The following is a 22,704-nucleotide window of genomic DNA, read 5'->3' on the forward strand; positions in this document are numbered from 1 at the left end:
TTCTAGTTAAGAATGGGAAAAACCAAGCCAACATTGCTTATTAAAAACATTGCTCCTTGAATGTACTGTATCTTCTTATTTATAAAATGAAGCACAGATTATATTCTGCAGTATTCCTTACGTTACACTGGTTTCTTCAAAGGAGACCATCATTACAAAATTATTTCTATAGTACTTTATATTTATAGTTATACTTTTATATTTTTGATCCTATTTTGTATCAGGTCTTTTCCAAAGAAGAAGCAAAGAATACATTTTTATCTTTTTGAATTTCTTCTTCTCTTTGGCATATTTATTAGAACTTGACATACTTATTATAAAGAAGTAATTTAATTCAAGGAAATTTGGTTAAATCATCCCTCAAACCATTATAAACAAATTCTAAAAAGATTCATAGTTTTGTAAGATTTCAGATCTTTTTACTAATGAAGCGTTTTGATAGTGCTTCTTGGAGATTTTTGAAATAACTTTTGATGCATTGTCCCTTAAAACATTTCAATTGGCATGTTTTACTCAATTCTTTATTCAAATGTGTGATTACTAATAATATGGGTTTTTAATTTTTTTTGCATTTACAATGTTATTTCATAAGTATAACTTGCTCATTTCATTTTAATGAAATAGAACAGAATTCTTTAATTGGCCAAGTGTGATTGGACACACAAGAAATTTGTCATTGGTGCATATGAGGACCCGGATTGTGGGGGCAATAGGCTAGCTCTGTTAAAAAGTGCTATTGCTAACATGTTGTAAGCTGCTCTAAGGAGAAGGGTGGCATAAAAATTGAATAAATAAATAAATATGCTCTCAGTAATTTGGCTTTGGAATCTCTTATGTTATATTGGAAATGTGAAAGTGTTAAAATAATTACAATACTGAGCATATCTATGAAACATAAAAAAATCAGAAATATATTTTTGACATATTTTGGTACAAACTTGTTTATTCCATAATCTAGAGAAAATCAAACTGAATATTATTGAGTCTCAGTAAAATTTTTGAAATCTTGGAGAATTTAGGATGTGATCTAATTTTTCTTTTAGTAAAATTAAATGCAAAAAAATTAAAATATTACCTGAAGTGCTTTAGGATTCTGATCCACAGGAATTATAAGAATTACAAGTTCAGATTCTATGCTGAAGTAACCAAACACATCACATTGTGGTACAGAAACATGGAGACGGATCTTTTGAAGTATTTCAAGGACTGTGATTGGCTTTTGGTTGGTTATCTACAAAAGACAGCCACACAAATATTTTAAAATTTGTAACGTTTTACAAAATTGTGTTTTTCCAGCATCCTTAGTACAGTATACATATTTCATAGTTGGTACATTACTTTCTATAAAGTAGATATCCTCATAAAAGAACATGAGGATATTTGAACTTTGGTGTGCTTTTGGTATACTTGACCATCAATGCAAAATATTACTGGAATTGTCCGTATCATTAGCAGAGAATGTTACATATCATGTAAATTTATAACCTATCCTTTTCTTATTTATATAAAAAGCCTCATTTGGTCAAAACCATGATGAAATTCACAATCCCATTAGAAGACAGCTGTGATTCATGTATGAGGGACCCATAATGTGGATTTTGAAACTTGTTAATTAAAATAGTTACTTTATTATAGTTTAACTTATTTCTCTCTTATGGGGATTTATCAAACCACTATAGATTGGAATGTAGAAAAACTGTTCATCCTGTCACTGTATGGATTGAGTGATAGCTTCTAATTCCTAAACTGAAAAGATAAATTACAGAAGAATGGTTGGATACTATTTCCTAATAAGAAAAAGGTTGTTAGTGCAAAAACTGGCGTCTTTGTTTAAATTTGTGAAATTTAAACAATCTTTGTAGTTGATTTATTATGTAAAAGAGGTTACTTTTATCCTATCCAATCAACACTCCTCTTGCATTTTCTTTGTTGTATTAGCTATAAAAGGAAATGTATACAGTGATCCCCTGGTTATTGCGTCCCCAACCATTGCGAACAGGGTAATTTGCGAATTTTGAACCCGGAAGTCAAAATACCATCTACGCATGCGTGCCCTTTTTTCTATGGGCACGCATGCGTAGATGGCGCCGGGCAGATCAGCTGCTGGGCGGCTTCCCTGGGTCTTCCCCCTCTTGCTGGTGGGAGGGTGAAGCCCCCCCCAGCACCCGCTCGCCCGCCCTTCGCCCTTCGCCCGGCCACCCGCTCGCCCTTCGCCCTTCGCCCGGCCGGCTCCGATCGTTTTAAAGCAGGCGCGCCGTTCTCCGCTGACTTCTAAAGCGGGGAAGTTCGCTAGGAGTCAGCGGAGAACGGCGCGCGTTTTAAAGCAGGCGTGCGTTTTAAAGCAGGCGCGCGTTTTAAAGCAGGCGCGCGTTTTAAAGCAGGCGCGCGTTTTAAAGCAGGCGCGCCGTTCTCCGCTGACTTCTAAAGCGGGGAAGTTCGCTAGGAGTCAGCGGAGAACGGCGCGCCTGCTTTAAAACGATTGGAGCTTTCCAATGAGTCCCGAAGACAAACGTCAAACTTCCGCGTTTGTCTTCGGGACTCATTGGAAAGCCGCACCGGTGTTTTAAAACGTCGCCGCCGACATGGGGGGCTTGCTAGCACCCCCCCAAACCCGGGTTGGGGGTTCGGGGGGTGCTAGCAAGCCCCCCATGTCAGCGGCGACGTTTTAAAACACCCGCGCCGCCCCCAATCTTCGGCTCCTCGCTAGCGCTGCGGAAGTTAAAAACACCATCTGCACATGCGCAGATGGTGTTTTTACTTCCGCAGCGCTACTTCGCGAAAACCCGCTCGTTGCGGGGGGTCCTGGAACGGAACCCTCGCAACGAGCGGGGGATCACTGTATTGGATCTTGAGGTTCTCCCTTTTCATAGGGAGATCCCATTTTATCCAGGTACTAGTTGTCAGCTAAGCACATCAGGAACCTATTTAATCTCTCATTTGTTGCAGAGTTTGTTACAAAGTTGATGTCAATGTAACTAATGCCCCCCACATACTGTAACTAATGCAGAAAAATACAATGGTGTGGTTTTCTGCACACCTCACCTGATTAGCAAAGAATTCATTTGTTTTCTCTACTTAGTTGGGTTCATTTGGTATATATCTATAAAAATATCATTCCTTTTCCCTCTATAATAGAATAACAGAGTTTAAAGGGACTTTTCAGTCTTCTAATCCAACTTCTGCTCAAGCAAGAGAGCCTACCAATATACTACCATACTACCAATAATTTATTGTCTTCTTAAAAACTTTCAGTGATGAGCATCCACAATCCCTAGAGGCAAGCTGTTCCACTGATTTATTGTTCTCATTGATAGGAAATTTCTCTTTAATTCTAGGTTGGATCTCTTTGATAGGTTTCCAACCACTATTTTTGTTCTGCCCTCAGGTGTTTTGGATCTATTGATCGACCTTCTCTTTTCTGTGACAGCCCTTCAAACCAGAAAGACTGCTTTCATATCACCTCAATACCTGCAATGATTCATTCTATGCTTTAGCTTTCAATTCCCTAATTATTTTTGTTATAATTATCTCTACACTCATTCTAGAGTCTCAACATCTTTTTGTACTGTAGTGACCAAAACTTGATGCAGTATTCCAGGTGTGGTTTCATCAGTGTAGTATAAAGAAGTACTAATATTTCATGTGACCTTTTTTGTTTGCTCATAGTCTCTTTATACTTTTCTTGGCTCTGTGTTGTATCATTCATCTCAACATGAAACATGAGAAAGTGTTAATAACTGGTGGGATTGATTATTATATTAAGCCTCTCTGTCACATATTTTATCTTTCCCCTGAGAGAAAACATACTTCCTTTGATAAAATATCTGGTGAACAAATTGTTGATTCTCTTCCTTTGAGAAATGAGTTGTCAATCACCAACGCATGCTTTTTTTTTACTTTGCGAAGTCTGAGCTATTTTTCTTCCTGTCACTGAAACATTTAATGATTTGTAATTTTTTTACAGATGTCTTAATACTCCATAGATTCAGGAGATGTTGTGCCACTACACACCCTTTTTAGCCTGTTGAGAAAGGAGACATGGACACCGCAAGAGACAAAATTGGGGACTTTAAATCTGAAACTCTTAGCAAAGAAGCAACTTGGCAATTTAGTGAGTTAAATATAAATAATATTTTATTCTTCAAGTGTGAATACTCTTTAGACCTTCCATACCACCACCATCACCACCCCAATTCGTGTCATTTATTTGTGTGTGTGTGTGTGTGTGTGTATCAAGAAAGAGGTCAAGGTAGCAAACATATCACATATTCCTGCCATCTATTTTCCTCGCAGCATCACAGCAACAAACTTGTGAGATAGGTTGACCTGAAAGAGAGATCAGCCAAAGTCACTCAGCTGATTTTTGCCAAAAGGAAAATTAGATTTATAGTCTCTTGACATAATTTTAACTGTAAAATCAGATAAAGGGTAATAAAGAGCAATTAAAGCTGCCTGAATTTGGATAGCCACAAACTTTGGATAGCCACAAAGGGCAAGTAGAAGAGTCAAAATGTTGGATGGGATTAATAACATCTTGAAAAACAGATGAAAAGTTTACAGAAGATAATGTTAAAGGTGGTATATTAATATAGTATAAGAAAATGTCAAGATCCACATAGTTGGCCAGGATGAAGAATGACGAAGACTTCAGTTATCTTTACTCTTAGTGTTGGAAGTCTAAACATAGATTTTCAACCCTTATTAATTAGTGAATTTGTTATGATGAAGTTCCTCAGAATGCTTTTGAATAATTTCTTACAATGTTTCTTGCCATCTAAGAGTTGCCATTGATTAAATAAGCTGCAGTCCTCTATTTCTTGTTATCTATGTCTAATTTTCCTTACATTATTTTGATTAGCCTCCACATAATTTTTTACAGAATGGATGGTTTGCTAATCTAGAATAGAATGGAAAGGTGTTACCTCTACTTATAAACTTAATTTGTTCCGTGACTAGGTTCGTAAGTAGAAAAGTTCGTTAGAAGAAGCAATTTTCCCCATAGGAATCAATGTAAAACCAAATAATGCATGCAAACCCATTAGGAAAATCCAAAACTTTAAGGCTTAAAAAAAAAAGCAGCGAGCCGAGGAAGCGGCAGGCGAGAGGGGATTACCCCCATACTGCTGCCAAAATGTGTCCGTGGGAGTCCCGGCCATCCATCCTCCCCGCTCCCTCCTGCCAGAAGCCCGTGGGGGCCAAAGCTGGTTGTGGGGAAGGGCGGAACTTTAGGCTCCTGGACAGGCAGGAGGCCACTGCCTTCCCACCCGGCTGCCTTGCCTGTCTCCCCCCAACACTCTTGGCCAACGGTGCCCGCCCTGCCCGCTACAAAAGCCGTGCCGAGGCCACCCAGGAGCCCCTTCCCCCTCCTCTTCTCTTTTCCTTCTCTTCCTTTCCTTCCTCTTCCCCCTTCTTTCTATCCTGCCTTTCTCTCCTCTCCTCTCCCCTCTTTCTCCTCCTACCTCCTCTTTCCTCTTCCTCCCTTCCCTTCTTCCTCCTCCCCCTCCGCATGAGAACAATAGCTGGCTTGCAGCTTATAATAAGTAAAATAATAAATATTAATACTAAAATCCCATTGGGAGAGTTGTATGTGTGTGAAATGTTTACTTCTACCTGGAGGGGGGGGTCAGGCGAGCGTGGTCCAGGCGTCACCTGGCAACCCCTGGCTCGGCCCTCGGTGGGGAGGGAGGGTGTTCTCATGTAGAGGGAGGGAGGAAAAGGAAAGAGGAGGAAAGAGGAGAAAGAGGGGAGAGGAGAGAAAGGCAGGATAGAAAGAAGGGGAAAGAGGAAGGAAAGGAAGAGGAGGAAAAGAGAAGAGGAGGGAGAAGGGGGAGGGGAAGAAGGGAAGGAAGAGGAAGGAGAGGAGAAGGAAAGAGAGGAGGAGTAGGAGGAGGAAGGAGGAGGAAGAGAGGATAAAGACAGGATAGAAAAAAGGGTAAGGAGGAGGAGAAAGAAGAGGGAGGGGGAGAAGAAGAAGAAGGAAAGGGGAGGAGGTGGAAGAGAAAAAGGAAAGGGGAGGAGCCGAAACTTCAATGGGCTCTTCCCCGCTGCGGATCCTGAGGCTTCGGTGCCACAAACTCGCTGGATGGTGGTTCAATATGACTCTTCACGATAAGTCAAATGCAGCAATAAACTCCATCCTTCCACCCACTGCCTTCCGTTCCCCAAAGTTCCAATTATTTTGATTGTCTATCTTTGTTCAAAAAACCCCTTCGAGTCTGCAATGCTAAAGGGTTTTTTCCCCCCTCCACCCAGCGGCTGTTCCCTTTTGACAGGGGATTTTATCTCGAAGCCCAGAAGGCTTTTTAGTCTTTTTGAAAGAAATACCTGGAATCTTCCGGGACGGAAGAATTGAAATAAAGCTGCCAGGCATTCCATCAAATCTCCCCTCGCCTCCTTTGAATGAGGGTGGGTGTGGACGGGAGAAAAGCTGGGAGAGCCCAGCAGAGAGGAGGTGGCAGCGGGGCATCATCTCCACACCCAGGAAAGAAGACAGCAATCCACCCTTGGAAAAAACGGTTGAGGAAAAGCTCTTGCCGGAGGACCCAGGTGGCATGGGGGAGGCAACAGGAGGCTGGGGCACCTGCCCCACCAACCCGTCCTGGCAGCGGGGGCTCCCAGGCAGCCTCAGTGCAGCTTTTGGAGTAAGCAGGGTGGGCGCTGTTGGTTGAGGATGTTGGGGGGGCGGGAGACAGGCAAGGCAGCCGGATGGGAAGGCAGCGGCTCCGGGATCTCTTGCCTGTCCAGGAGCCTAAAGTTCCACCCTTCCTCATAACCAGCTTTGGCCCCCATGGGTTTCTGACGGCAGGGAATGGATGGGAATAATCCCCTCTCGCCTGCCATATCCTCCGCTCACCTCCGAGTGGAAGAATCCGCAGACAAGAGGGGAAACTGGCAGCGAGATGGAGCGGCTGCGGATAATTCCTCGGATGCCGCCTTCACGCTTTGCAGTGACGGTAGCAGAAGGGCTGGGGGTTAGAGACCCGGCATGGCAAAGCCTGGCTCCAGTTCCCTTCCAATCCTCAGAGCCTGCAAACTTAAAAGCACTTGTTTTGGCCGCTGCTAGCAGCAGCAGCCAAAAGTGAAGTGTGGGTTCATAAAACGAAAATGGTTCGTGAGAAGAGGCAAAAACCCCTTGAACGCCCGGTTTGTATCTCAAAAAGTTCATATGTACAGGCGTTAGTAAGTAGAGGTACCACTGTATTTAGGTCTTCTTTTATCTCCTTTAAAAATTTTCTTGCCTGATACTTCTGAAACCCGCACCTCTGGTTAAGTACAACATTTAGTGAGGTGTTAGCTGTTTTCCAGTTGCAAGGCAGCATTTATGTATTTATTTATTAATACATTTTATGCATTAAAGTGGCAGTAGTGTAGTTCACAATCTTAAATATAACACCAAATTTAATTATTATTATTATTATTTATTAGATTTGTATGCCACTCCTCTCCGTAGACTCACAACAGCAAAGAACATTACAAATCCAATGATTAAAAACAATTAAAAACTCTTAATTAAAAGCATTCATACACCCCAAACAAACCATACATAAAACGGGACGGCCAGGGGGAATCAATTTCCCCCTGCCTAGTGGCAGACGTGGGTTTTATAATACTGATAAAAATCTTTAAAAACCTACAGTAACAAATAATACTATGGGCAAAGGAGGGATAAAAATGTCTGCCTCAGCAATAGAATCCTAGAGTCAATTGTCCAGTTCCACAGGCACCTTAGGTCTGGCAGCAAACTATCTCTTGAGCGCCTTTTGAAAAATCAGAAGGAATAAAGCCAATCTAAATTCAGGTGGAAGGATGGTAGATGACTGTAGCAAAAGTACATGTCCTGGGATCCACCAGATTTAAGTCTGTAGCCACTTGCAGCATCCCTTTTCTGTAAGATCTGATGGGGAAGATTGATGTAACTGGGGAGAGGTGGTCTCTTAGATGTATGTATATAGTCACTTGTTCAGTGCAATCTATATTTATTTTAGATCATAGCTACTAACTACATCCTATTAAAATTACCACAATTTATGCCACACGAGCTTGTATTATATCGGTACAAGGAAGATCATTTACTATCCAGTAAATGATTGTTTGTTTTCCATTCCTTTTCCATTCATGATTATAAATTGTATTGAATATCTGAAAGTCCAGAATAGATGGCCATCTCCAATACTTTAACTTTTAAAGAAAAAAGACAGTGTTTACTTACCCTGGCAAAAGTATTCAATTTTTCTTTGTCATATAAGACCCTCAATATTCCTGCATACAAGGGACAACAAGCTCCTGCATAATAAAAAGACAGCAAACACAAAGACAGGTTGAAATGTATTTTAAAAAAACCTTCTAATAATGTATGATACTTAAAAATCCTAGAAGAATAAAAGAACATGTTTCATCTTCACTGAGCAACATACAGTATTTAAATAAGCCCTTTTATTAATATTAGAATTATTAATCTCAGCTTTATCCAAGCTTTCACATTCATGTTTTAGACTCTACAATCTCATATACTTTTCCTCCACAATGAACTTGTTTATAATTAGTTTTTAATATACCTTTCTTTAGGAACATCTACCAATATAGAACATTAGCATCTATGGAATCGTAGTTATCACTGATAATCATATATCATCATCAAGAGAAAATTAAAGTCCAAAATAGAGGGAGGGTAGACAGTGAAAATTGTCCAAAAATAAATGTACAGTTCACATATGCACTATTAGAGTTACAAATAAATAACCTATTCTTCACTGTGGCCTTTGTAATTCACACTGATAATAAACTAATCAGCTAAATATCTGGGGAAGAGATAGTATTAATAGGCAACCAAAAGAAGGACATCATTTGAGGAGCATCGTTTTGACGTAGAACATCATAATATTTAATGAAGACTTTATTCATTGACCAATTCATTGCAGATCTGTTTATGATTGGAAGGAAGACTTGTGGTAATACAATACTACTGAAGTTGCCATTGCTCAAAAAGAAGTGGAAAGATGGAGAAAGATGGTTTTTAACTGGTAGCACAAATATATGGATGAAACAACTGACCGAAAATTATTGAGCAAAGACCAGCTTATCCTTGTTTGAACAAAATGTCTATCACTGATAAAAATCTCCAAAATCCAGAATACCATATTTTTTGATGTATAAGATGCACCGGTGTATTAAATACATCTAGATTTTAGAAGAGGAAAACAAGGAAAAAAGTATTCTGAACCAAATGGTGTAGTATTATATTGTTTAATAAAATACCAGTATAGCAGAATACTTTTTACAACCATGTATACTTTTAAAAACCATGTACACTTTTTAAAACCATGTACACTTTTTACAAACTTCAAACTTGACAGCTTCAAAACCTGTGGACTTCAACTCCCAGAATTCCTCCACCAGTCATGCTAGCTCAGAAATGGGAATTGAAGTCCACGAGCCTTAAACTTGCCATGTTTGAAGACCCTTGCACTCTCAACCCCTAACTCAAACAAACAAAACAAGCAAATAAGAACTATTCATTTTGTTAGTTGTTCCTTTAGACACAGAAATGGCTAGTGGTAGAATCATTTGCAATTACAGTTCCCTGCTGAGGTTGCCTTAATATTACTACTATACCATGAGGTTTTCAAAGACCCCTCTCTTGACTACTCCAATTTTCACAATTGAAATGCATGGAAATATTTGATGATGATAATAAACCTGAAATATTCCTGAAAAGGAGTGTTTCTAGAGCAGGGATCTCCACCCTTGACCACTTTTAAGACTTGTGGACTACAACTCCCAGAGTTCCTCAGCCACCTTTGCTGGCTGAGGAACTCTGGGAGTTGAAGTACACAAGTCATAAAGTGGCCAATGTTGTAGACCCCTGGACCAGATGACCTACATTATAGAGTCCCTTCCAATTCTTTCTCCCTCTGTGTGTGTGTGTGCGTGTTTTGCCCCTCTTCATTTGTTTCTCTCTGACCACAGCGCTGTGATCTTTCCAATGGCATTTGCAAAAACCCTTCCTGGCTCCTTTCAGGAGACCGGCCTTTCTGCTTCGCCCACGGGACTTCCGGGCTTAGTAACCGCACCCATCCAAAAAAAAGGCAAAGAGATGAGCCTCGCTCGTCCGAGGATGTCAGCAACGCTCAGCCCAGCCAGCAAGCGGGAGTTCTCGTTTCTTCATTCAATGGTCCTGCCAAAAGACCCCACGCCCCCAAAGCCTGGCGGGCTCCCTTTCATTTCTTCTCCTGGAATCGGAAACCAAACTCTTTCCTGCGGCTCCTAGCGGCCCCCGCTCTAACTCCTCGCCCAGTCGAAGTTTCAGAAGCAGCTTATACCACCATGTGGCCGCCACCAGGAGGGAGGGGTCCAGGTCAGTGAGGTTGCGGCAAAGCCCTGAATTTATTCTTTGGCCGGGGGTGGAAGTCCTTTGTTGCTGCAGCAGAGGCAACGGCAGAACAGCCCAGGAGGCCCTTCTCCTCTGCTGCAATGGGCCCTCCAAGACCCTCCCCACAGTGCTTGGGTCGTTCAGATAAGAAGAGGAACGCTCGCCCGGCTCGGCTGAGCCAGGGGTGAGCAGGTCTGAGGGTGCTCGGAGCAAAGCTGCCTCAGCGAAGCTGGGCGAAAGGGCCCGCCTTCTGCCGCACGAATCCCAGCGGCCAGTTAGGTCCCACAGAGTGGGTCTTCTCCGGGTCCCGTCCACTAAACCAGCGTTTCCCAACCGGTGTTCCGCGGCACACTGGTGTGCCGCGAGACATGGCCAGGTGTGCCGCCAAGCTTCAGCTGGGCGGGGCGCTGCCGGTACTCCCGCTCGCAGCTGTCTCCTGCTCGATGCCGCGGTTTTCGGCGCTCTCCTGCTGGGCCCCAAAGAAAGAAGGCAGGAAGAAGGAGAGCTCCATTCTTCGCACCTTTTTCCCGCCTTCTTTCTTTGGGGCCCAGCAGGAGAGCGCCGAAAACCGCGGCATCGAGCAGGAGGCGGGGGACAGCTGCGAGCGGGAGCCCCAGGACGGAAGTACCGGCAGCGCCCCGCCCAGCTGGAGCTCCTCTTTTGTCGACGGCAAGTGTCCGATGGGAGCGGGGGGGGGGGGGGTGGCCGCAGCGGCCGCAGGCAGTCGGGGGAGATGGCGGCGGCGAGAGGGAGCGCTCTCTCGCTCTCTCTCAGCTGACTGCAAGTGGGAGCCCTGACGGTGGCGGTTGGACGTTCTGCTGGACGTCGTACATGTTGGCGCTGCGTGCCTGGCATATACGGTGTCCAGCACCACGTCCAGCTGCCGCCGTCAGGGCTCCCGCTTGCAGTCAGCTGAGAGAGAGAGAGAAAGAGAGACATATAAGAGGCAGAGAGAGAGAGAAAGAGAGACATAGCAAGAGAGGCAGAGAAAGAGAGACAGAGCAAGCAAGAAAGAGAGACAGCAAGAGAGGCAGAGAAAGAGAGATAGAGAAAGAGAGAGAGAAAGAGAGACATAGCAAGAGAGGCAGAGAGAGAGAGACACAGCAAGAAAGAAAGACAGCAAGAGAGGCAGAGAAAGAGAGATAGAGAAAGAGAGACATAGCAAGAGAAAAAGAGAGACTTAGCAAGAGAGGCACAGAGAGAGAGAAAGAGAAAGAAAGAGAGACATAGCAAGAGAGACAGAGAGAGAAAGAGAGATAGCAAGAGAGGCAAAGAGAAAGAAAGAGACATATAGCAAGACAGTGAAAGAGAGAGAGAGAGCAAGAGAGAGAGAAAAAAGCAAGAAAGAGATAGCAAGAGAGACAGAGAGAGAGAGCAAGGGAGAGAGAAAGACATAGAGGAAGGGAAGGAGGGAGAGAGAAAGAGAGCAAAAAAGAGAGGAAGAAAGAAAGAAAGAAAGAGGGATGGAGAGAGAGAATGAAGGGAAGGAAGGAAAAGAGAGAAAGAGGGAGAAATAGAGCGAAAGGGAGGAAGAGAGAGGGTTTTTTTGTCCAAACTTTTCTTTAGCCCGCCCCCCCCCCCCTTTCAGTGTTCCCCAGGATTTTGAAAATACGAATAATGTGCCGCGGCTCAAAAAAGGTTGGGAAACACTGCACTAAACAATGCCACTTGGCATGACCCAGGGGAAGAGCCTTCTCTGTGGTGGCCCTGGCCCTCTGGAACCAACTCCCCCCAGAAATTAGAATTGCCCCACCCTCCTTGCCTTTCGTAAGCTACTTAAAACCCACCTCTGCCGTCAGGCATGGGGGAATTAAGATTTCTTCTCCCCCTAGGCCGTTACAACTGTATACATGGTATGTTTATATGTATGTTTGGTTTTTTTATATATTAAGGGGTTTTAATTTGCTTTTAGTATTGGATTTTATTGTATATTGTTCATGATTGTTGTTAGCCGCTCCGAGTTTTCGGAGAGGGGCGGCATATAAATCCAATAAAACTTGAAACAATAAACTAAACTGTGAAAGGGACCGGTTAGGTGCTGCCTCTCTCGGAGCGAAGCTGTCTCAGCTGGCCTGATTGTCTGGCAGGAGGGGGCTTGGATCCATCAGCCCACACCCCAATCTCCCGCCTTCGGGGCGTCTTCACCGTACGCTCCCAAAGGCGCCCCCAAAGGCAGGAGATTGGGGTGGGGCTGATGGATCCGAGCCCCCTCCCATTAGACAATCAGGCTGGTTGAGACAGCTTCACTCTGAGAGGCGGCACCTGACAGGTCCCTGCCACAGCCGCTCGCCCGAGCCAAGCCCACCACCCAATAACATGGTGCCAGTGCAGATGACAGCTCATGGGACGTGGAGGTGACATTCCCGGTGCTGCTGCTCCTCAAAGGGAAGCTGCCTCAACAGTTGCCACTACCACTGTCGCCACCTCCTATCCTGCCTTGGCAGCATTCAATGCATAAGACACACCCAATTTTCAAAGCACTTTTTAAAGGTAAAAAGGTGCGTCTTATACACTGAAAAATACTGGGTGGTAGGCTTTAAAGTGAAATAAGAGAAGGCTAGTTATGGAGGCTAAACATATGAAGAACGGTTGCAGGAACTGGATATGGCTAGTTTAATGAAAAGAAGGACCAGATAGTAGTGTTCCAATATCTTAGGGGTTGCCACAAAGAAGAAGGAATCAACCTATTCTCCAAAGCACCTGAGAGTAGAACAAGAAGCAATGGGTGGAAACTACAGTAAACAAGGAGAGAAATAACTTAGAACTAAGGAAAAATTTCCTGAGTTAGAACAATTAATCAGTGAAACAGTTTGCCTTCAGAAGGTGTGAATGCTCCAGCACTGGTAGTTTTTAAGATGTTGGATAACCATCTGTCTGAAGTAATGTAGGGTTTCCTGCCTAAGCAGGGGGTTGGACTATAAAACCTCCAAGGTCCCTTTCAACTCTGTTATTATTATCATTATTATTAAGAGAAAACTCAGTTCAGAAATTGCAACAAATATACTGCAAAGACCCAAAATCTCCTCAGTGTGAATCTAGAGACCATAATGAAGAATCAGTTAATTATATATGTGCAAAAATCCAAAACTATATCATTTTACAAGCAATTTTTTCTGTGCATAATTCTAATGTCAATCAAATATTAATGTCAGAATTTTCACCTGGTGGGATAACTGGCTTGTATCCTGTTGCTGAAAGATGGGGACATGTAACAGATACACATTCTCCTTGATAACTGTAGTCAGAAAGGACTCCTACAGCTTGACAAAATCCATTGTAATCAACAGCCACACGATCAGAAAAAGCAGCACAGATGTTGCTATACGTTTCCCCATTATGGCCACATACCAAGTCTACTGATTTGCAAAAGGACTGAAATAAATAAATAAATATCAGCAGAGAAATTTGAAATTATTTCCAAAATCAGAAGAGAATGTAATTTCCCAAATTACATGCAAAGAGAGTAATGATTTTTCAGTGTTTACATTATCCAGTATCCTGTAAAATAAACATACAAGAGATAAACATACAAGAGAAAAAAAATCATACAAGAGATAAACATACAAGAGAAAAAAAATCCAATTTTAAACTATAAAATTAAGGAGATGAGGGAAACTCATAGTGTCATGGTCCCAAATTGATGGGTTTTTTTTAAGGTTGCTCCTAAATTACTGCTTGACCAATTTCTCAATTTTGCAAAGCATAACATTATGTTTGGCCATAAATTATTCTTCCAAACTACTACTACTACTACTACTACTACTACTACTACTACTACTACTACTTATTATTATTATTATTATCATTATCATTGTTGTTATTATTGTTATTATTATCATCATCATTATTATCATTATCACCATCATCATTTCTTTTATTCATTAAAAGTGTCACAAATACCACTAACTGATGCTAATGGTTGATATTCTTGCTTAAAAATCTGTGCTGACCAATTGACCCCCTCTTCACCCAAATCATAAACAAATCACTAGAGATGTGCTATTTTCCTTCCTGTTTCAAACGCACTGGTCCAGTGCCAAAGAAGCCCTCCATCAAGGAACTGAATGACTACAGACCAGTTGCTCTAACATCTGTAGTTATGAAAACCTTTGAAAGGCTACTGATGTCCCACATGAAAACCATCACAGATCCACTGTTAGACCCCTTGCAATTTGCATACTGAGTAAATAGATTGACAGATGCTGCTGCTCTGCACTATATCCTAAAACATCTTGAATCTCCAAAGACCTATGCTAAGGTCCTTTTTGTAGACTTTAGTTCAGCATTCAACACCACCATACCGGACATTTTTTTAACTAAACTAAATAAGCTAACAGTACCTGAACACACTTGTAAGTGGCTCACAAGTTCCCTAACAGGCAGGAAGCAACAGGTGAAGCTAGGCAAAAATCACATCAGATATCTGTACAATTAGCACAGCCAACCCCCCACCCCCCAAGGCTGTATACTCTCACCATTTCTCTTCTCTCAATGACTGCATCTCAAATGATCTATCTGTTAAACTACTGAAGTTTGCAGATGATACAACAGTAATTGGTCTCATTCGAGACAATGATGAAACCACATACAGATGGGAGGTTGAAGAACTAGCCTCATGGTGCAACCGGAATCATCTAGAACTGAACACATTCAAAAACTGTAGTTAAATTGTTGCTGGTTTTAAATATAGACAATTCAATGCTGTTCAGAATTCAAGATATATCAACAGATAAATTAATTTGGAAAACACTTGAAAACTTATTTGCCATACCGCCAGTAAGCAAAAGATTGTTCGTGAGAAGAATGTTGTATCAAATGAAGATGAAACTTGGCATAAGCATGATAAATCACCTAGACAAAATTGAAAAGACTGTGTGAGCTGAGAAAGAATAATGCACAGGTAGATGAATAGGAGCAAGTTGCAGTGATGCTAAGTTCAGTGGAAAATAGCTACTCAACCATGGTCAGTATTCTTGAAAACTTGCCAAATGTACCGATAACTGTAGAAAAAGGTGACAAGGAAATTGACAGAAGAATACAATAAAATAACTCAATATCAGCAGGTGGTGACAGTGGAAGCACCAGATTAGCCGAGAGTAATGTGGATAAAGCATTAAAGATGAAGAAGAAAAGATGCTTCAGATGTTGGTCTGAAAAACTTTTTATTGGACAATATTCAGAGAAACAGAGTAGCAAGAATAAAGAAAACTTTCAAAGCTATAGAAGAAAAGAAAGCTGAGAAGATGATGATATACAGAGAAAATGATGAAATACAACACTGGGTGGTCGACTCAGGAGCATCGAATCATCTGAGTTATAACAAAAATATTTTTTTGCAGGTTAGAAAGCAAGATGAGTCAGATAGATGGGTTGAGATGGCTGATGGACGGAGACAACACTGTGTGGAACAATGTTATGTGGGTTCCAGAAATCAATAGCAATTTATTGTCTGTGTCTAGACTAAATAAGGATGGTTTTTTTTGTATTATTTGAAAACAATATATGTAAGATAATACCCAAGGGCAAAGTATGTAATTGAAGGGAAGGAGAATTTGGAAAGAGCAAAAGGATGTTTGCAAAATTTAATGAAAAAAAATATAAAGTTCCAAATTGCATACATAAATGGCATCGTAGGTTAAGCATGTGGATTTGGGATATTTGAACAAGATGATAAATGAAAAAGATGAATATAATTTAAAAGTACAAAAATGTGGAAACTATGTAGCATGTAACTACTGTAACACTGAAAAAGCAAAGAGAAAAACAGTTCCTATAAGAAGTAATGCAAGGTCAAAAAGAGTAATGGAATTTATACACATTGGTGTGCATGGACCAGTATCTTGCAAAAGTGTTAGGGGTAAATCTTATTTTTTAACCATTGCTGATTTTTACAGATATTGCTTGGTATATCCAATGGAGAGTAAGTCGGAGGTACTGAAATGGTTCTAATTCTCTGTTATGTGGCAAAGAGGAAATTTGGAAATACAATCACTACAATATTAAGTGACAATGGTAGTAAATTCACAAATATAAAGTTTGAAAATTATTTAATGTCACAAGGAATAATTCATAGATGCACTCCAATATATTGGGAAATTATTGAAAGAAAGCACCAGACATTATGTGCTGGAGTCAGAGCGGTACTTTCGGATGCTGAATTAGAAAGGAAAATTTGGGCTGAAGGGCTCAGATATGTAAATTACATACAAAATAGAATTTATCACTCCTATCCTAGAAAGTCTCCATATGAAGTCCTATATGGAAGAAAGCCAAATCTGAGCTATACCATTTGGATGTATAGCATATGTTCATGTTCCAAAGCAGATCAGAGGAAAATTAGATTCAAGGGGCAAGAAAGGAATTTTCATAGGATATGATGAAAATAGCCATGCATACAGAATTTATATAGAAGAAGAAGAAAGGGTAGTAGTGTCTAGGAGTGTAATATTTGAAGAAGACATAGGGAGAGATCAAATGTGATTAAGAAATAAAAATAATGAGAAAGAAAATAAAGTTAGAAAAGAAATAAGGAAAAGGAAACATGAGAAGTAGCTGAAGAAGAAAAGGTGAATAAGGCTAGAGTAATGCTAGTAAAAGAGCCACAAAATTGGGAAAAAGTAAACAAAATGCCAAATGAGGAGGTAAGTAGATGGAAAAAGGCAGCTTCAGAAGAAATTGATTCATTGGGAAAAAATGGAATTTGGAAATTGGTAAAGTTACCAGAAGAAAAGAAGCCAATTGGTTGCAAATGGGTGTTTAATACCAAATACAGTCATACCTCGTCTTACGAACCTAATTGGCTCCAGGGGGAGGTTCGTAAGACGAAAAGTTCGTAAGACGAAACATTGTTTCCCATAGGAAACAATGTAAAGTCAATTAATCCGTGCAACAACAACAAAAAAAAAACCCGTAAAAAAACGCTGCCGCCCGGCTGTCACCTTTAAAAAAAAATATATATATTTATTATTTTTTTCCTTTTTAAAAAAAAGTACATAGTCATATTTACAGATGAATCTACATCGTATATACATTCCTATCGACATTGTCTTCTAATTACTTTTAGATTTCTTGATGTTTTATTCCATTGCTTCTTTTAAGTTTCTTTTTTTTGTCCATTGGTACCATTTTGTCCAGGTTTCATAATAGTCCGATTCTTTTCGATTATTAAGTTCCATTGTCAATCTGTCCATCTCTGCACAGTCGTATATTTTCTTGCTAATCTCATTATCTTCAGGTATTTGCGGATTTTTCCAGTTCTGTGCAAATACAATTCTTGCAGCTGTTGTAATATGCAAGCTTAAATATTTTACATTTTTAGAATAGTTACCTCTCATAATACCCAATAAAAAAAATTCTGGCGTATATTCTATTTTTGTATTTGTTATTTGACACAACCAATTATTTATTTTTTTCCAGTATTTTCTTGTCTCTGGACATAACCACCATAGGTGAAAGAAGGTGCCTTGAGTGTTTTTACATTTCCAACACATTGGGCTGTAATTTTTATGCATTTTAGCTAGTCTTTTGGGTGGAAGGTGCCAACGGTATAGCATTTTATATTGGTTTTCTTTATATATTGTGGATTTTGTTAATTTAATGTTTCTCTTCCAAATCTGTTCCCATTCCTCTATATATATATATTATGGCCTACGTTTTTCGCCCAGGCAATCATTGTACCTTTAACTATCTCCTCTGGTGTTTCATATTCCATCAGATATTTATATATTTTGGATATTGCTTTTTCTTCCGGGCCTGTCAATAGTTTATCTAGTGGTTGGGTAATTCTTTCTATACCTGATTGTTCCATATCCTTTTTATATCTCGATTGAATTTGTAGGTATGTCCACCAATCTATATTTATATTTTGTATTATTAATTCTTCCCTACTTTTGAGTTTACAGTTTGTATCTAATATTTCTTTATATTTAATTTTTTTTGTCAGTTCTATTGTATTTGGATATATTAGAGCTTCCATTGTGGATAGCCAATTTGGTATTTTTATATAGTGTTTATGTCTTATCTCTTTCCATGTTTTGAGTAAAGACTGTCTGATTAGATGCCTATTAAAATATTTTGGTATTTTATCTCCTATGTCCCATAAGTAGGCATGCTAACCTTTATCCAAATCATGACCCTCCAATTGTAAAATTCGTTTATTATCAAGATTGATCCATTCTTTTATCCACATCAATGAAGCTGCTTTATAATACGTTTTCCAATCTGGCATTCCGAATCTCCCTCTATTTTTAATATCTTGTAAATCTACTATCTTTACCCTTGATTTTTTACCTTGCCATATGAATTTCGATATTATTTTATTTAATTGCGTAAAAAATTTAGAGTTCAATTTTATTGGTATGGTTTGAAATAAGTATAGAAATTTCGGAAGTATACTCATTTTAATTGATGCTATTCTTCCCATCAGTGATAATTGTAGCTTACTCCATTTTTCTAATTCTACCTTGGTTTGGTTTACTAGTTTTGTATAGTTATCTTCTTTTACTGTTGAACATCTATTAGTTAAATTTATTCCTAAATATTTAATTTTTTTCGTACTAGTGAATCCCAATTCGGTTTCTAATTCCTTGGTTTGCTTATTCGTCATATTTTTGGTCATGAATTTTGTTTTTTGTTTGTTGATTTTTAGGCCTGCTATTTCTCCATATTCTTCTATTTTTCCAATTAGAAACAGAGTTTCGAGTACCAGTATAAAAAGTAGAGGAGATAGCGGACATCCTTGTCTAACTCCTTTATTTATTTGGAACGTTTTTGTTGTTCCATTATTGACTATTACCTTGGCCTTCTGAGTAGAATATATGTTGTCTAATAGCAATTCAAATTTAGAGCCGAATTCCATTTGCTTTATTAACTTTTTCATATACAGTGGAACCCCGACATAAGAGCTGCTCTACTTAAGAGCAACTCGAGATAAGAGCTGGGAGGGGAGAGATATTTTTGTTCTACTTACAAGCCCAAATTCGAGATACAAGCGCCAAGGAGCTGTCTCCTGAAGCCAAACGCTAACTTCCGCGTTCGGCTTCAGGAGACAGCTGCGAAGCGGCGCGCATGTTTTAAAAGGTTGCAGCCGGCCTGGGGGGCTCGGGGGGGTGCTTTCAGCTTTCTTTCTTGCTCTTTTTCTTTCTCTCTTTTACCTTCCCTTCCTCTATTTCTTCTTTTCTTTCTCCTTCCCACCTTCTTCCCTCCCTCCCTCCCTTCACTCATTCCTCTCTTACTCTCCCCTTTCATAAGTTTCCTTGCTTCCTTCCTCTGTTCCTGTCCCTTCCCCCTTTCTTTCTTTCTTTCTTTCTTTCTTTCTTGCTCTTTTTCTTTCTCTCTTTTACCTTCCCTTCCTCTATTTCTTCTTTTCTTTCTCCTTCCCACCTTCTTCCCTCCCTCCCTCCCTTCACTCATTCCTCTCTTACTCTCCCCTTTCATAAGTTTCCTTGCTTCCTTCCTCTGTTCCTGTCCCTTCCCTCTTTCCTTCCTTCCTTCCCACCCTCCGTCCATTCATTCACCCATTCCTCTCTTGATCGCTTAAAGCCGGTCCCTGGTGCAAAAAGGGTTGGGGACCTCTGTCCTACAGGATTGGGTGGCAGAGAAGTTGAACATATGTAAATTTAAAAGTTTAAGAAAGTTTACAAGTTATGTGAAAGAAACTTCATTATTCATTTATATGTACATGTACATTTCTTCATTAAAAACATGTCTTTCTGCATAATTTAGACTAACTTTGTGAGTTTTTTGAGGGCTGGAACCAATTAAAATTATTTACATTAATTCCTATGGGGAAAAGTCGTTCGAGATAAGAGCTGCTCGACTTAAGAGCCCAGGTCCGGAATGAATTAAACTCGTATCTCGAGGTACCACTGTATTGCCAATTCACATTGTCGAAGGCTTTCTGTGCATCCAGAAAGATCATTGCAATTTGTTTATCAGAATGTGCTTCATAGTATTCAATTATATCTAATACAATTCTTGTATTATTCCTGATTTGTCTCAATGGTAGGAAACCATTCTGATCAATATGTATAGTTTTATTTAGTATTTTCTTTAATCTTTCAGATAATATTGAAGTGAAAATTTTGTAATCGGTGTTTAGAAGAGCAATTGGTCTGTAGTCACTAACTTGATTTGTATTGGCACCTTCTTTCGGTATCATGGTGATATATGTCTCTTTCCATGTTTCAGGTATTTTAGCTTCCAATAGTGCTTCATTGTAAACTTCATTGTAAACTTTTAACTGTAGTTGTTCTATAGTCTTTCCAAAGTGTTTATAATACTCTCCTGGATAACCATCTGGACCTGGCGATTTGTTACCTTTCTGTCTTTTAATTGCATCTTGTATCTCTAGTGGGGTAATCTCTCTATTTAACATTTCCCTATCTTTCTCGTTTATTTTCATCACATTATTTTGTTGCAAGTACTTATCTATTTTAGTTATGTCTATTTCCTCTTGTGAGTATAATTTCTCATAGTATTGTATAATAATTTCTTCTAATTTTTGTTCATTGTGTTGTAATCTCCCTTCTACATCCGTTAATCGATGTATCATCCTATTTTCCTTTTCTTTCTTAATTTTGTGTGCCAGCCATCTACCTGGTTTGTTGGCATTTTCAAAGAATGTTTGTCTGGCTAGCTTAATATTCTGACTATATTCCTGTTGGTCTATTAGGTTTAGTTCATGTTTATATCCCAATAAAGATTCATATATTTCTTTTTCCTCTGGTGATTCTTGATGTTGATTTTCTAATTTTTTAATGTTTTCTATTATCACATTATATTCCTTTCTCCCCTTTTTATTTCTTTCTATGTTATATGCTATAGTAATACCTCTTATATAGGCCTTGAGAGTATCCCACAAGTTCTGGATTGTTGTTGGTTGTTTTTGGTTTTCATCTATAAAAAGTTCAATCTCTTTTATAATTCACTATATTCTTCTTCTAATAATATATTTGTATTTAATTTCCCTCTTCTATTATGATTTTTAGTCCCTTTCCAAGTCACAACTAGTGGGTTATGGTCTGCCCAAACATTTATATCTATTTCGACCGTTTCGATGTCTCGTAATATTTCACTATTTGCCCATATCATATCTATCCCTGAATAGGATCCATGTGGCGCTGAATAAAATGTATATTGTTTTTTTTTGGATGCGCCAGCCTCCATAAGTCTGTCATGTTTAATTCTTCTATCATCTTTGAATGTGTTGGGCAGTGTAGTCCTATTCCGGGTTCGGCGTTCGGGAGGACGCTGAGAAGCCCACAGGCTGTTTTAAAAGGTGACAGCCGGGCGGCAGGGCTTCCCAGCAGCCTCCGAACGCCGAACGCAGAAGTTCGGGTTTGACGTTCGGCTTTGGGAGACTGCTGGAAAGCCGCCCGGCTGTTTTAAAAGGTGACAGCCGGGCTGGGGGGCTTCCCAGCAGCCTCCCGAAGCCGAACGCCAAACCCGAACTTCCGCGTTCAGCGTTCGGAGGCTGCTGGGAAGCCCCCCGGCTGTTTTAAAAGGTGACAGCCGGGCTGGGGGGCTTCCCAGCAGCCTCCCGAACCCCAAACCCGGAAGTTCAGCAAAAGTTTGGGGTTCGGGAGGCTGCTGGGAAGCCCCCCAGCCTGGCTGTCACCTTTTAAAACAGCCGGGCGGCTTCCCAGCAGCCTCCCGAAGCTGAACGCCAAACCCGAACTTCCACGTTCGGCGTCTGCTGGGAAGCCGCCCAGCTGTTTTAAAAGGTGACAGCCGGGCTGGAAGGCTTCCCAGCAGCCTCCTGAACCCCGAACCCGGAAGTTCGGCAAAAGTTCGGTGTTCGGGAGGCTGCTGGGAAGCCCCCCAGCCCGGCTGTCACCTTTTAAAACAGCCGGGCGGCTTCCCAGCAGCCTCCCGAAGCCGAATGCCAAACCCAAACTTCCGCGTTCGGCGTTCGGAGGCTGCTGGGAAGCCCCCCGGCTGTTTTAAAAGGTGACAGCTGGGTTGGGGGGCTTCCCAGCAGCCTCCCGAACCCCGAACCCAGAAGTTCAGCAAAAGTTCGGGGTTCGGAAGGCTGCTGGGAAGCCCCCCAGCCCAGCTGTCACCTTTTAAAACATCCGGGCGGCTTCCCAGCAGCCTCCCGAAGCCGAACGCCAAACCCGAACTTCCGGGTTCGGCGTTCGGCGTCTGCTGGGAAGCCCCACTGCCCGGCTGTCACCTTTTAAAACAGCCGGGGGGCTTCCCAGCAGCCTCCCGAACACTGAACCCGGAAGTTCGGGTTTGGCGTTCGTAACACGAAAAAAGTTCGTGGACTTACCTGAATGGCCTTCTCGATGCACTGCGAGGAGAGTCCAATGTAGGTTATTCTTCAGCCTCAT

At 40.8% G+C, this 22,704-nt stretch overlaps 1 protein-coding gene across 11 annotated transcripts in view; it reads right to left on the reverse strand.

Annotated features, from left to right (window-relative positions):
- The window catches only part of RECK (reversion inducing cysteine rich protein with kazal motifs), a 307,670-nt gene that overhangs the window by 4,049 nt on the left and 280,917 nt on the right, over window positions 1–22,704 (reverse strand). For 10 of the 11 annotated variants that reach the window (XM_070727797.1, XM_070727793.1, XM_070727798.1 and 7 more), the window contains 3 exons: window positions 13,531–13,741; window positions 8,210–8,283; window positions 1,076–1,231 (listed from right to left, as the gene is read on the reverse strand). In XM_070727797.1, coding sequence (XP_070583898.1) covers window positions 1,076–1,231; window positions 8,210–8,283; window positions 13,531–13,741 — 441 coding nt within the window. Of the gene's footprint in view, window positions 1–1,075; window positions 1,232–8,209; window positions 8,284–13,530; window positions 13,742–22,704 lie in introns of those variants that run through there. The other variant, XM_070727802.1, reaches the window with a different exon arrangement.

This window comes from Erythrolamprus reginae, chromosome Z, assembly GCF_031021105.1.
Source record: "Erythrolamprus reginae isolate rEryReg1 chromosome Z, rEryReg1.hap1, whole genome shotgun sequence".
Classification (NCBI taxonomy): Eukaryota; Metazoa; Chordata; class Lepidosauria; order Squamata; family Dipsadidae; genus Erythrolamprus; species Erythrolamprus reginae.